At 35.6% G+C, this 16,265-nt stretch overlaps 1 protein-coding gene across 7 annotated transcripts in view; it reads right to left on the bottom strand.

Annotated features, from left to right (window-relative positions):
• The window catches only part of FYB1 (FYN binding protein 1), a 202,804-nt gene that overhangs the window by 22,593 nt on the left and 163,946 nt on the right, over positions 1 to 16,265 (bottom strand). For 5 of the 7 annotated variants that reach the window (XM_078153208.1, XM_078153207.1, XM_078153206.1 and 2 more), the window contains exons 10-16: positions 13,785 to 13,807; positions 12,998 to 13,058; positions 10,264 to 10,401; positions 8,683 to 8,714; positions 6,530 to 6,596; positions 1,508 to 1,601; positions 974 to 1,136 (exon numbers count right to left, since the gene is read on the bottom strand). In XM_078153208.1, coding sequence (XP_078009334.1) covers positions 974 to 1,136; positions 1,508 to 1,601; positions 6,530 to 6,596; positions 8,683 to 8,714; positions 10,264 to 10,401; positions 12,998 to 13,058; positions 13,785 to 13,807 — 578 coding nt within the window. The remainder of the gene's footprint in view (positions 1 to 973; positions 1,137 to 1,507; positions 1,602 to 6,529; positions 6,597 to 8,682; positions 8,715 to 10,263; positions 10,402 to 12,997; positions 13,059 to 13,784; positions 13,808 to 16,265) is intronic. The other 2 variants (XM_078153210.1, XM_078153209.1) reach the window with 1 other exon arrangement.

The following is a 16,265-nucleotide window of genomic DNA, read 5'->3' as shown; positions in this document are numbered from 1 at the left end:
TTCCCCCAAGTTTCTGTGATGGGAAATGCTCCATAACAATCTTAGGGGAAAGAGGAGCAAGACAAATGCTACTGAGAGTAGGAGCCCAATCAAATCTTGTTGTCCCCTTTGTTCCTTTTTCCTACATATTACTACATTCCATTCCTAGAACATTACTTCAATTCTCTTCCCTGAGTTACTTTTCTTTTTAAATTAAACATGCAACTGAGAGCCCACCATAATTGTCTTGTACCACCTACACCCATATAAGAATCTATCATCCTTGCTTAGATCCAGGGTCCTTTCTCTCCCCAAATCCCTCTTTGCCTATGCTCTACTAGCCCTTCCTGTGCACTCACAGGGGGCGTCATCTTTGGAGGGCATCCATTCTTGTCTCAGATAAGACTCTTCAGGCAACACAGCTTTGAACTACTCTTCTCCTTTGGCTTTCAACAAAACAAACAAAACAAGCTGTATACATTTTTGGGAAAAAAAGTTCATTTGCAAACTTAAAAAAGGAGATTAAAAAATCCTAAAGGGCAAAGACTCTTATTTATCTGGTTTAATATTTATAACTATGGTTAATTAAATATTAAATCAAAGTATATATAAATGCAAAATAGTAAATTGGAATTACAGATATGAAATAATCTGTTAAAAATTCAAAACCAGGGCAGAAAAAGATATTCAGCATTTCAGAATCAAATTTGTCATGTATCTATATAAACATATAGTACACACTGGGCTTGAGTCACAGGATTCCAAGCAGAAGAGAACTTGGAGATTGTCTACTATAATTCTCTTCCTCTATGGATACTTGGAAAGAGAATAATTTGAATCTAAGCCTGTTAATTTTTATGAAAAAATTCTACTTACTGGTATATACCCCAAATTAAAAAACCATTGTGCTATACAAATTATATACAATTTTATCATTTGATCTTAGACAATACTGGGATATGATACATAGTGCAAAGCATGTGCAATGACTTACATTTTCCTTCTTCATTCCTGCACAGTACTTTTGTATCATCTGTGCTTTGTATGACTTCAAGAGATTCTCCAGGCTTTAACTGTAAATCTTTGGCTCCCCATTTTTTAGTACTTAAGGTAGGCACCACTTGAGTTGTATAAAGGACTCTAATTTCACCATCAAACTAAAAACAAAAAAGATATTATTTGTATTTTCCCTAAATGTGCTGTTAAAATAACAATTTTTGAACAATTTTGCATGTAAATACATGTTTATATTCAATTCAATTAAACAATTTAGCAAGCATTAGCTAAACATCTGCCATGTTCCAAGCAAGTCTTATACTGGGCACTGGAGCCACAGGGACAACAATGAAAAACAGTCCTTGCCTTCAAGAAGGTTACATTCTACTGGCAGATATGACATCTAAGCAGACAAGCACATTCAAAATATACTAACAAAGATAGACAAATTGTCACCTGAATGAGTTTGGCTGGAGTATAGTGTGTATGAAGGAGAGTATCATGAAATTCTGATCAGATTTAATTGACTTACTTTGAATTTTTTCTTGAATTCCTTTTCTTCTTTTTCTTGCTTTTTCAGCTTCTTTGGGTCTTCTGGCTTGCTTTTGCCAAAGTTCACTCCTAGGCTATAATACCAGAACATCGACAGAATAGTAACACTTTCCATCAAAGCTTAAATAACTCTCATAAACCAAATATGTACAACATAAAGACATTATCAGCAATAGCACTAGTTTTAAATTTTACTTTATCCATTTTCTTAAAGAATCAAGTGTATTTAGTGTAACCAATTATACCACAGGAGGGAGTGCTGAAGAAAATATAGAATTATTGAATGTTATAACTCAAAGGGACTTTAGGCAGCATTTAGTTCAAACTCACTCATTTTAGACATGAGAAAATTATGCCCTAAAAATCAAATGATTTGCCTAAGCTCATGAAGAAATTTTAACTAAATTCTCTTCTCCTTGCCAAGCTTTTTGTCATTTTAATTATATATGTACATATATATACACGCACATACACACACTATTGTCTAGATTCTACTTTTTTCATATTGACCTAAAAAAAAGAAATGATGGGTAACCTAAATCTATAATAAAGAAGGTAGACTTTTAATGAAGAAAAAGAATGCCTACATGACTATTGGAACTGGCTAAAATTTATTCTTTTTTCTAATTGTCCTACATGCCTTTCCTTTCCTTTTTGCCACATGCCTTTTCTATGTTTGCATCTAACTTTTTTTTTTGATGGAAGAATTGTCAACAATGTTTTGATAAGGTAACGGATTTTTTGAGAAGTGACCACACTAGGGGTGAGAGGCATGGCATTCACCAGGGAATATCTTTTATATACTCTACCTTAACTATGCTGAAGTAGTCAAAGGGCAAAGAGATGGATGTAGGGCTAAATGTGGAGTCTGAAGAAGAAACTTGAATTTCTGCAAGCCCTCTTATTACCAAGTTCCTTATGAACAACTAAATATGAATTTATTAAGTGCATAGCATTTAGTTTCTCTTTATTTGTATAATAACAAATTCTCATTAAAAGCAATTTAGTTTAAATATTCCTGATGCTTCACTCTGAATCTTGCCATGTTCTGAAAGGAGGATCAGTGAACTTTCTTCTTCCAGTTCTATTCATTAGTGTCTCTTGCCTGCCTCATTTAGAAGCCCATGGAAACTGTTGCTCAAATTAGCTCTGTGGATGTATTTGAGAGGAATCTGAATTTTTTCTTATGGGTGAGGCAATCAGAGTGAAGTGACTTGTCCAGGGTCACACAGCTAGTAAGTGTCAAGTGTCTGAGGCTGGATTTGAGCTCAGGTCCTCCTGACTCCAAGGCCAGAGCTCTACCCACTGTGTCACCTAGCTGCCACTTGAATATTTTTTAAATGTGAGAGAATACTAGAAAAGATCAAGAGTTTTGTGCTTCAATATTTGATGTATCCATAATCTTTCCACAAGTACTGACTGCATCCCATCCATCTCTTGTCATTTTATGTGATTCTTATCCATATTCTTCTAAAAATCCTCAATATGTGGAGAACTTCTTATGTCTCTTTGAATATTATGTGGGTACCAGTGTGACATATAGGCAGTTTATCTGTTGTTATCCTTTCCTCTGATTATATGAGCATGGTCTAGTGCAGGTTCCCCACCCCTGGTCTAGTGGAAGAGAATACTGCCTCTGGAATCAGGGAACCTCAGTTTAAATACCACCTATGATGTTTGCTATCTGAGGCAAGTCAGGTTCCCTGAGCCTCAACTTCCTTATATGTAAAACAAAGGGGTTAGATTCAGCCTCTGAGGTTCTTTCTAGGTCTATGAACAGTTAACTTCATTTTCTAATCAAGATATCATTAAAGATTTTTATAAATTCAGAAAGTAAGTAATGATTACAAATAGAAAGATAGGATATTTCTGATAAGGTTTAAAAAACCGGAATCTGGCTCTTTGGCCTAGAAGAACAAAGTCCAGAGATTTTTGTAAGGCTATTATAGAGGAGATAACTTCTCTGTACCATAGTATCCTCATCTGTAAAATGAGGAGGTTAGAGAAAATGTTCTCTGGGGTTCTGTAGAGCTACAGAATGAGGATCCTAACATCATATACAGTGGTGACCAACTGTTCCTTATTAAGTCTACAGGACATAGCATGAGGCCAAAGAAGTGTCAGTAGAAACTGAATTAAAAGTAAGGGCTGACTTCACTATATTGAGGGTTATTTTAAAATTTCAAATTATTATTTTATTTTTGTTTTCAACATTCATTTAATAATTTTTTTATTTTGGTGGTAAGTGTTATTAAACACTGGACCAGGTACTAGTGGAGGTTATAGAAATTATAATTACAGACTTAAAAATATTCTCTAAGAGATATTTATCTTTAGGGGATGGCTTACATGAACTTTATCTGTGCGTGAGTGACTGAACATTTTTTCCCTTTGGATTCTGATACTGTCAGCTTTTCTATCTCATTTGCCATGAGCCATGTAGCAGTGTTCACAAAATCCCAAAGAAAAAACTTGCAGTTATTTTTTTCGAACAGCTCACAGAATCAAGTTGACCATATTCTGTTTGTATTTTTTCCTTCGAACAGACACTTTAAATATTCTTATTTCTAGTATAAAACCTTTACTATTCACTTTCTTTAAAAGAACAAAGACTTTTCTGTTTCAAGGGAATTGGCTGCTTGGCAATAAAGCTGAATCTTCTCTATTTTATAATTACAATATGAGAGGCACAGAAAGTGCTGTGGACAGAGAGCTGGCTTTAGAGTTAGTAAGACCTCGGTCTAAGTTCTGCTCCTGACACATACTGGCTTTGTAAGCCTAGACAATTTGCCTAACCTCTCAGTGTACCCAGATAACTGTCTAAGACTATCAGTTGCTGAGCAGCTGCTTTTCTGCATTGGCAGAAAAAGTTTCCATGTTGGGAGATCCTTGTACTGATGATCTCATAGGTCTAGACAAAAAAACAAAATCACAACGTAAACCATTTTTCATATAATTGAAGCATATAAATTAAAATGTAATAATTCTTGATGTGTTGGAGACCTTTGGCATTCTTTGGTTAAGGTGATCCTGGTTATATGAGTGACATTGCTATGGAATTTCGGAGGAGCGGACATTCCTCTATATTTTTTTGTCCTAGCACTGAGAAATCAGATCTGTGGATCGACAACTGCAGCAAAGCCTAGTGAGATGACGTCTGTTCTTGAGGGCTGACAGGTATCCTCAGCTTCTGAAGTCTCTCAGACATGCCACGAAGTTCACTTGCACCTGAACTTTCAATTACTCTTTAGTCACCCTGAGGTGAGAGATTTACCGGGGTACACTAGAGACAGCTCACTCATACAGATTTGAGAGCTAATTGTCAAATTTTCAGTGTGACCATTTGCATCTAGAAAGTCAACAAACAATATAAATCAAGGCTCGATTTATTGTTTTGTTGGTTATCTAAACTTAAGAAAGCAATGGAGAAAATGTTCATAAAAGTGTTAAAACCATGATGCATACATTCTTTTCCTCCCCGAAGACTCGATTATTAAACATTTAGCAGCACACAGCTAAGTATTTGTTTCTGACTTGACTGAATATTAGTCATTTATATAACTCCCACCTGTTTGCTTGAAAAACAAAATAGAAGCACAAGGAATGGGGATCAAAGCCACATGAGAATTTTTAATGTGAGAAACAAAATGAACGTTTTCCATTTGCAATTAGATGGTACCACACCTTCAGGTCTTAATTCCCCAATTCATCTCTTCTGGAATTTGGGTTGGCCAGGACTGCATAGCAGCAGTTAAAACAAAATAAAACAAAACAAAACTTGGCCTAGAGTTAAGCTTCCATCTTCCTTGTAGCTGAATAATTCTTGGCAAAAGGGTGGGAATGTCATAAAGAATTTTCAGGGTTAGCATGGAATCTTGAAAATATTTCATGTGCAAACAGAATAGATTATATTTTTCTGGCTGAGTGCTACAATGCTGGCTCAATTTCTTCAATGCTGGATTCATTTCTATGTGATAAATGGACACTGTATTGCAATGGGCTTTCCCTATATATGTTATATAGAGCTGCATAAAGTGGTGAAATTAGAGTATTTGATTTTACTTCCATAGGAAATCTTACTCCAATAGCTACTGCTGTTTTTCTTGGATTCTAGCCTAAAATTTCCCTCATTAATTTCCTACTCTACAAGAATGATTTTTATAGCAACAAACACTTACCTTTTTTTTTTTTGGTGAATAGTGGACATGACTAAGAGACAATTGGGGGCCCCATTACTTTGAGAGAGAGAGAGAGAGAGAGAGAGAGAGAGAGAGAGAGAGAGAGAGAGAGAGAGAGAGAGAGAGAAGAATCTGTTTGTGGAGTATGGTGGGAGCTTGAACAGGCTGATCAAGTGCTGAGTTGAAAGTTACAGAGTGGATTAGAAAGTGGAACAAAATGAAAGTGAGAGACATAGGTGGATAGGACACATCAGGTCCTGAAAATGTAATGATAGGTAGGTTGGATTAAGGCAGGGGGACAGTCAAGACTATTCAGGAGCTGAGGAGATAAATGGCAGGGTCGGGAGAGGCAGCAGAACAAGAAGGAAGCCAAGGGAAGAATCTAGCAAGGGCAGGAACACAGTAAGTAAAATAGGGAATAAAAACACAGCTGATAACAGTTAGGTGAAAGGAATAAATCTAGTATCTGTGGTGTCCTCTACTTACACAGGGCGTCCCAAAAGTGTCAGTGCAGTTGAAAACTTGAATAGCTTTGGATTAATTTCTATAAAATAAATGGATAGTAGTACAATGGGCTTCTTCTACATATGTTATCTAGAGCTGCATAAAGTAGTGAAATTAGAATGTTGATTTCACTTCCATTGGAAATCTTACTGCAATAACTATTGCTATTTTCTTCAAAATTTTCTTAGATTCTAGCCTATTTTCCCCTTATTAATTTGATTAAGCAAGCTTTAATAGCTTAAAACCACACTAAGACTTTTGGGATACCCTGGTTTTTTTGAATTCCATAGGCAATAGAACTGGAAACAAGTTTCTCTTACCTGACATCTACAGGTGGAGCAGGGAAGTCAGATGCATCCACATCATCATAGACTTCATCTCCTACATCTAACAAAACACAATGTAGAGGAGAAATGGAGCAGAAAAAAGATTAGTTTTGATTTCAAAATAGGGATTTGATGCTCATTTGGTACCATTTTGAAAGAAACGGATCAGAAGGCAAGCTGTGAAATTTTTCTCATGTTGGTTCTAGTCTTTGCAATTAATTGTAGCAAAAAAAATCAGCATACAGGTTGCTGTTGTTCAGTCATGTCCAACTTTTTAGGGCCCCATTTGGGGTTTTCTTGGCAAAGATGCTAGAGTGTTTTGCCATTTCCTTCCCCAGCTCATTTTACAGATGAGGAAACTGAGACTAACAGAGTTAAGTGACTTGCCCAGGATGAGACAGCTAGTAAGTGTCTGAGGCCAGATTTGAACTCACAAAAATGAGTCTTCCAGATTCCAAGCCCGGAACTCTCTCCACTGTACCACCTAGCAGCCAATTTTGCCTTCTCAGGTTTGAGGCCACCCATATGCTGAATTTTTTTTTAATACAATTAACCGCAAAGACCATCTATGAAGATAAGTAGGGATTGTCATCTATGTCCACAAAATCACAGATCCTTGAATTATTTTTTCCCTAGTATTTTCAAAGCCCAGACCAGGGGCTACCTCCTGCAGGAGTGGCACCTTCCATGAGAGGCCTTCCTTGACTTTTCCACTCCTTGGAGTAGTTAGTACTGTCTCCTCTTTGAAATTACTTTTTATCATTTTGTATATGCCTTGTATTTCATTTTCTGCATGAATTTTGCATCCCCGTGAGAATGTATGTGCCTTCAATTAACACCCAGAACTGTTTTTCCCCCCCTCTCTTGGTTATCACTGTGCCTTGTACAAAGGGAACTTGATAAATTTTTGTTGAGTAATCCTTAGTGTATGGAAGGCTGAAAAATCCCTTGCAAATATTTCAAATAATGATGTGCTTAACCACCTCCACCATATTCCCTATATTTTTAGTCCTTTTGTTTTTGGACATATTTTTTACCTAGTCATCAGAGCAGTTATATTTGATATCTATAGCTTAATTCATTCAGTGGTTTCTGGGTTGCTAAGGCTTTTGAGCAAGCATCTGAAAATTATTGATTCAATTACAATGATCAGTTCAGTGCCTTGTTCTTATGTTTGATTTTAGATTATTATGTTAGGAAAATAAATACCACACTATTTTGTATTTGGTTGATATTTTAAACAATGAATCTTTTTCTAGTCAGACTCTAGAAGTCCTAGCATAATTGAATGTGACTGTGTTTCTTACGGAAACTGATTTTTAATCACAAGGGGTTCTGCCTAGGTGGGGAAAAAAACAAGAATGCTATATAAGTTATGCTAATTCTCTCCCATCTTTGCATTCCCTCCTCACCTGCTCCCTTGGGCTAGTCCCAAGAACTCACTTTGCCTTTCCTCTCCTCCACCTCCCTGGAGCAGCTAGGGTATTATAGGGTTTGGATGAGATGGGTATCAACAGCTCTATGCCTTCCCACAAGATGGAGGACCATCACATCTTATGATCTGTCCTGTCCCTATGTACTGAAGTCCTGGCACTGACCTCCTGGTAGAACCCAAAGTCCCCTGGGCTTTTTCATCCTCCTCCTCACTGAGCTTCAGGACTTCTAAGCCTCCCCATCTGTTCTGCATCTGGGATTTCTTTTATATATTATTTCTTTCAATTAGGGTGTGAGCTGTTTAAAAGTTGAGAATGTCTAGCTTCTATTTTTATTCCCAGTACTTAGCAAAGTCCTTGGCATATAATAAGTCCTTAAAAATGTTTTTTCGTTCATTTATTCATTTATCCACCCATGCATCCATTCATTTATTCACTTAAAGTAGCACTTTTTACAACACATACATGAGCACAGATCAAAGATAATAGTTTTAGGACAGGGGAGTATCTTTGAGATTCATCTAGTACAACTGACTTAAATTAACTGATACAGAAACTGGCCCAGGGAGGATAAAGAGCACTTTGCTTAAATATCAAACAGTTTATCCTGGCAGAGGCAGGATTAGGACCCAAGTTTACTCCTCTCAGTTCAGAGCTGTCCCCACTTCATCATGGAACAAGAAACAAGATAAATAATACAACTTCTCTGCTTACCCAATCCAAGCTGCTTTGGGGGAGAAGGGAAACTGGAAAAAAAATAAAAGCAATTACATTCATATTACTATGTAAATTCAAATATTTTCTTATTATTTAGAGTAGACATGAGTAAGTGATAGCCAGGTGGCTCTCAGTAGTTAATTAGGTGATTGATTGCCATTCCCCTCTCATCTTCCGTTTCCCCAGTGATACTGAGCCTTTACCATGAAACTTGGGTTTCATTTGGAAGTTTGCATTGAACCAAGGCAAACAAGATATCATCAAGGTCATGTTTAGATGACTGACCAAATCAGTTGAGTAAAAATAAATAAATCTGGTTCACAGAACCAGAAGGAAAAGTCATATGGCATGACTGAAGGAAGTAGTGCTCCCAGGATGTCACTAAACCACTTAGCCACATGGATGGCTACAACAAATTGAGTTGACTAAATCTTTTGGTCCAGTTCCAATTTGACCACCATCCTATAACTCTGGTTCAAGATTGCTTGGAAGTATAAAAAACAGAATTTCAAATCAACAGAAATAATACAAATATTTCTTACTACATGTATTTTAACTCTTTGGCACAATACAGGAAAAATGGTGACCAAGAGGGGAATGTCCATTTTACCCAGTGTGAGATCATAAATTTAAAAGTGATATGAAATCAGTATAAAGTGGTTAAATGATAGAGTAATACCTCCTGTGATGTGGTTTATTCTTAAGTGGTATTGCATAGAGATTATTTCTTTTCATTTCTTTCTAGAAATTTTAAGTGTTCTGTTTATCAAAGTGATGAACTTTTGTTTCTGATAGAAATTTTAGAACCAATTTCCTGATTACATGTACTGAATTTCCTTGGAAGACTGACTAGGTTTTTGAAGCACATATGGTAAATCCATTTGAAACCTCCGAAGTAAAGGTTTTCCTTACAAGAGAACACTATTTTTCATCTTTAAATTCAGCTGGAAGGCTTTTCCACTCATGTTTTTAAGGGAAATGGGGAAAAACCCCAGCTCTTTGTTTTTTTAAGATAAAGCTTTATAGCTTTCATCTAAAGTACAGCACTGAAGAAATAGATAATTTAAAGAATAATAAAAACTGAAGTTCTAAGTGTCTTTAAATGTGATATTCTTTATTTTGGCATGTGGTTCACTGCTTAGTAGTCAATAAAAATGTTCTGGATTGAATTATTTATTTCATATATAACTAGCAAGTTAATGTCTGAAAGAGAACATGTTCTCTCGTGCTCAATCTAAAAGCAATCAGTTCATTACTTAAATAATGAAATATGCCCTTATGATGTTGTTCCTTAGCTGTGCACACAATGTAAAAATGAGCTGTTTTAATGTATACTCTTTGTGTTGGGAAAGCAAAATATATTTTGTAAAAAATTAAGTCCCTTAGTTGAGTGAACTTATGAATGAAAGAAAAAAATAATAAGAATATGGTGATGATTAATTACAGAGAGCATGTTAAGAAACTGGTTTATCAAAAACAATTTGCTTATGCGGTTACTTGGTTATGAAAAATATTAGTAGTCATTGGATTAATATTAGTGTCATTATTGTGCACGGCACTTGGTTGGCTGACTCTTACGCTATGTCTTCGTTACTGTCTGACTTAGTGTCTTTAGATGTCTTTCGTACACTTTTCTTTTTGTCATCTTTTCCCTTTAACATCTTCAAAATCCCCCAGGTCCATGAATTACTCTTCTCTTCGCCCTGTAGCGTGGAGCTTTGGAGCATGCATGCACTGATCAGAATGCAATCATTGAACTGTAAAGATGTTTGAGTTGACATTCAGATGCCTTTATCATTCACACTTTATTGATTAGGGGTCAAAATTCAGACAGCAAACAATCCAAACAAAGCATATCTTTGGACTTTTATGATATTTCCTTTCATTATAAACATTCTAAAAGCCTTAGGAAGGGGAAAATTTCCTTCAGACATTCGTGTGACTCATGTACTCCTTAACAGAACCAATGTTTAGAATCATGGCACTTTGAGAAGGAAGGGACCTTAGTAATGGTTGAGTCTAATTCTCTCATTTTACAGATGGAGAAACTGTCTCTGACAGAAGTGAAATGACTTGACCAAGAACATAACAAGTGGTAAGTAGCAGACCCAGGATTCAAAATAGGATCATCAGACTCTGAATACGAAGCTTTTTCCATTTTGTCATATTGGCTTGGGGACTAAAGAAAATAATTAATAAAAAGAGGGACATATATACTTTCAGAATAGCATTGTTTTTGATGCATGGAACTAGAGAATTAAAATCAGCTAATATTGTATCAGCTCAAAATATGCATCTGCTTTTATTGTAATTTTGGGATTGGCTGAAAAAAAAATCCTAATTTAGGGCTTAATTATGTCCAAGCCAAAAAACTACAGATACCACAGTACCTTTAAAAAAGAAAAAAAAAGGAAAAAAAGAAAAGAGACCTTTAAGGTCCTCTTAGAGGTGAGTCCTTAAAAATTTTTTTTTGATGAATTTTGCTTGAGAGTTGCTCCCAGCTGTGTTATCCATCCTGCCTATTCACTGAGTTTTCTTCTGATTTTCAAAATATGAAGCCAAGTCAAGTTTTAAATATCTGCTTATTGATTTGCTCTATCATGTAAAGTCAATAGTTCATAGGTAATAGTTCACTTTACCTCCCTGGGCCTCAGTTTCCTCAAATGTATAACAAGGGGATTGGAATGGATGATTTCTAAGGCCTCTTCTAACTCTAAATCTTTGACTTCTCAATTTAAATAATTTAAAAATAGGATTAAAACCCAGGAAGTGTTAATTATTATATGTTATCTACATCACAAACACTATAAAGTTATTTAACTTGGCTGTGCTACATTCTTCCCATTTTACAATGATCTTTATAATACCATTTGGACTTTTAGATGGCTCATGAAAAATTATGAATTAGTGATTAAGTTCTTTGGGAAAAAATGACTACCCTCCATTTATCAAGTGTCTGATGTGTCTAGCTCAGCTGTTTCCTATCTCCAAAACTGAATTCCCTCACCCCCTCCCCTTAGACTCCATTCTCAATGGAACTCTGGCTGCCGAAGTCTCGCTCTTCATGACTCAGCTCTTTGAAGCCTTCTTTGATCCAAACATCATTTCCTCCCCACAGATAAAAGTGATCTTACAGAGTTATGAGGTTCATGGATCTAGATAGAGCTGGGAGACACCTCAGAAGCCATCAAGTTTAACTTCCTTATTTTTACAGATGAGGAAATTGAGGCACAGGGACATTAAATTACTTATCCAAGGTCACACAAGTAGTAAGCACCAGAAACAAGATTTGAATCCAGGTTCTTTAAATCTAGAACCAGTGCTCTTTCCACTGTACCACACTTTCTTCCTCAAATTCTTCATAGTAGTTTGTCTTTTATCATAGGGATATAAGTTATCTGTACAGTGAGGACCTTAAGAACATTGGTCTTCCATGTTCTTTAGGAATCAATAGTTCTCAAAGTGTGGTCCAAGGACTTCCTGGGAGTCTGTGAGTCCCTTTCAGGGGCTCCTCAAGATAAAAAATTATTTTGATAATAATGCTAAGATATTTTAATTTCTAATGCAGTAAATATTGATATTTGTTCAGTCATTTTTCAGTCATGTCTGACTCTTCATGACCTCATTTGGTGTTTTCTTGGTAGAGATACTAGAGTGATTTGCCATTTCCTTCTCCAGCTAATTTTACAGAGGAGGAAACTGAGGCAAACAGGGTTAAGTGACTTGCTCAGGGTCAGACAGCTAGTAAGTCTCTGAGGCCAGACTGAACTCAGGAAGATGAGTATTCCTGACTCCAGACCGAGCTGCCCTATTGATAGATGTAACTCACATAAACAAAAGCTCTTTGGAAAAGGTCATCGATAATTTTTAGGAGTGTAAGACAGTCCTGAGACCAAAAAGTTTGAGAATCACTTTTTAAATTATAATTACCTTTGTATTTCTAGTTGACTGGGTTTACTTTTGCCCATACTAGGTGCAAAATAAATTGTCACTGAATTAAATGCATGTAATAATACTTATTGCTCTCCTTTATCTCTCCTCTCTTTCACTTTTTCTATGTCCTTTCTAAAGTCCCCCAAATAGAAAATATAATTCTAGTTGAAGTCTAGTATAATTATAGTATCTGATTTACTCCACTGATGAGTGTAAAAATGTCAGTTCTATTCAGTTAATATATTTAAATAATTGTTCCTTGATCACATAATGTCTACTCTTTTGTCTCTTTCGTATTAATGGAATAGCAAGAATAATTATTTTTTAAAATATTACAATTTTTAGTGAGAAAGATGAATGACAAATCTTATGCTCTTACCCATTATCTTCTTCTTCTTCAACACCATCATAAATTTCATCATCTTGAATTGGGAACATTCCTTGATTTTAATGGCAGAAAAAAAAGCTTTTGTTAATTAAAAAAAATCATTTATATTAAGAGTTGGACTGGTGGAGCAGATAAGGCTAGTCTCAAACCAAAGAAGATCTAGTTCAAGTCCTGTCTCTGATATGTTTCGTGTGTCTGCACAAATCATTTAACCCCTCAGTACTCTAGGAAACTCTCTGGGACTCTAAATAGCAGAGAAGATACCAACCTGCATTGGTGAAGGGATTGCCTTACTTGGGAGCTCCCTATGCCAATGAAATCACAGGTTGGAATCCTTTCCTCATACTAAAACTTTTACCAAAGCTTTGATAAGAAATAAACTTTAACTGTATGCAATGTTTACGTCTATGTCTTAAATATTCATATATTTTACCATTTCATATTGCTTTTAACTCTCAAATAGGGAATACAGGTAAATTTAACTATAACTTAACTAGTTTGGAAGTAATATTAGTTCATATTTACATAGCATTTTACAAGTATCATATCAACATAGTTTTACAACAGCCTTGTAAGGTAGATATATATATATATATATATATATATATATTATTATTATTATTATTATTCTTATTCTCATTTTTCTGTTGAGAAAACAGGCTCTGAGAAATTAAGTGATTTGTGGAAAATCCCAGATCTGGGAATTAAATATTAATAGTTTCTTTAAGTATAGGTGGCATACTATAAAAGAAATGGTCAATAAAAATATTCATCTTACCTCCACTTCCACTTTGACTATGACTGAAAAAAATAAAAGACAATCTGAGTTAGTTGGTGAAATTGTTAGCTTCCAGTTAAAAGGATATAAAGCAATCTCATAAAAAAAGAGGTGGAAACATCACTTGGAGCTTTAGAAGGCATATTCTAGATGAATGGAAGTCAGAGTGTTGCCCTCATACCAAACAGGGAGAAATCAATCATTCTTTCTCACATTGGTAAACCAATAGCTATGAAGCAAATAAAATATGAACCCCAATAGGTTTTGCCTTTGCCAAGAGGTGGTATTCAATGCAATAGTATTCTATTTGCTTCTGGGATTCACAGTTTGTTCTGGGAGGGCTAGCACCTCTGGTCTGAGGGTTTGCTGAGCCCTTTTCAGGGCTGCTTATCTATCCTTGGTGTCCGACTGATTCACACAATTCTCACTTGTGTCTCCCAGAAGCTGTAGTATGCTATAGCTATTACAGTAACTACACTTCAGGACACGGTCTCAACAAATGGGCTAAACTTTCCCTGGCAGAATGGGTAGATGAGAACAACTTGTTCCAAAGGCTTTGAAGGTGACAGAAGCAGGTGCTGTGGAGCTCTCAGAGCTTGGTCAGGCATCGAAGATGCCAAAGTCATCCCCTGCACCCTCAACCATTGTCTTGACTTTTGTCTTGCTACTGGACTCTGATGACTCAGGAAGAAAGCATGAGGTTGATGATGTTGTGCAACTCTGCATCATTTAAATCCAATTTACAAACAAGTCAAATATCACCTGTGATATCACTGGCCCCCTTCAAAAACGAAGGACAAAGAACAACAATTCCATTGCTTCTAATTTTATCAGGCAATTTTTTTTTTAGTGTAGCTTGTCCTAGCAACAAAGCATTTAAAAATACTGTGGAGGCATTATTTTTCCTAGCAGTCATACTTAATTTCAATCCTTGAATTCAAAATTGAATTTTCTGCTTAACATGTCATTACCATTAACAATAAAAGTTAATATTTTAAGTGAGTCAAGAGCAGGAGCCAAATTGAGAATCAGGGCAAATTAGCCTAATTTAATGCATTCAGCTATGATGTTGTTAGAACAGGCTGCCTTTATTTAAAAGTTTTCTCAAAAATTCATATAAAACTAGTGATAGAGAGGAGCATAGAAGATAAAACTAACAATTTTGGTTACATAAAATTGAAAAGATTTTGCATGAACAGAATTAATGGAGTTAAATTAATAGTTAATTGGAGAAAAATCTTTGCAACATTTTTTTCTGATAAAGTTCTCATTTCCAAGATGTGAATATTCATATTTATAAGAACAAGAGCTATTCCTCAGTTAATAAATGGTCAAAGTATATGATCAGGCAGTTTTCAGAGGAAGAAACCCAACCTATATACAGATACACACACACACACACACACCATAAATGCACCAAATCACTAATAACTAGAGAAATATAAATTAAAACAACTATGAGCTTCTACCTCACAACCATAAGACTGGGGAAAAAATGAAAATAAAAAGAAAAATGACAGTTGTTGGAGGGGCTTCGAGAAAATGGGCATACTAATATTATTGTGGAGCTGGGAATTGCTATGGCCATTCTGGAAAGCATTTATAACTATACTTCATAAGTCAATAAACTATGTATACCCTTTGACTCAGTGATATCACTAGGCCTATATTCTAAAAAATTTTTTTAAAAAAGGTTTTGTATGTATAAAAATATTTATAGCAGCTTTTCTCATCATCTCAATGAACTTATAACCAAGGGGTTGTGGATACCCATCAACTGGGGAATGGCTGAACAAATCATGTTATATGAATATGATGGAGACTCATTATGCTGTAATAAATTACAAAAGAGATGAGAAAAAAAAACCAGAACCAGGAAGACACATCAACTAATGCAGTATAAATCGAACAGAACCTGGAGAACAGTTTTTATAGTAAAAAACATTATAAAGAAAAACAACTTAAAAGACTTAAGTAATGAATTAGCCAGTTATGAGCCCAGGTGATGAAATGGACTACTTATCTCTGGACAGGGAGGCCATGAACTCAAGGTATAGAATGAGGCATATTTTTGAACATGGCCAATGTAGGGAGTTCTTTTGCTCGACTTTACATACTTGATACAAAGATTTTGTTTTTCTTTCTTTCAGTGACAGATGGTTGGGGCGGGGGTGGGGAAGAGAAAAGGGAGACAGCATCAAAGTTGTCAAATGGGAAAAAAGTAAGAAAAGAATGTCACTAAAGCATTTCTTAAGTGTATAAAAGAAGACAGAAGTAAGGTCAATGGGAAACAAATAGGACAGTTTGGAAAATAATATGTTTGTTGTATGTATAACCTTTCCTTGTGAACTACAACCACCCCAAAATCCACTAGAAATGGATGTTTTGGAGCAAGAAAGTCTGGGAGGGCTATGGGTGAAGGCTTTTGGAGAGTTTGTGTTTCTGTTCAAGAGTTCTGTTCCTGGAGAATTCTAGGGGAGA

This window comes from Phascolarctos cinereus, unplaced genomic scaffold (genome assembly GCF_003287225.1).
Source record: "Phascolarctos cinereus isolate Bilbo 61053 unplaced genomic scaffold, phaCin_HiC Scaffold_4;HRSCAF=312, whole genome shotgun sequence".
Taxonomy (NCBI): Eukaryota; Metazoa; Chordata; class Mammalia; order Diprotodontia; family Phascolarctidae; genus Phascolarctos; species Phascolarctos cinereus.
Note: the sequence above shows the minus strand (reverse complement) of the source record. Positions and strands in the feature narration are given on the sequence as shown.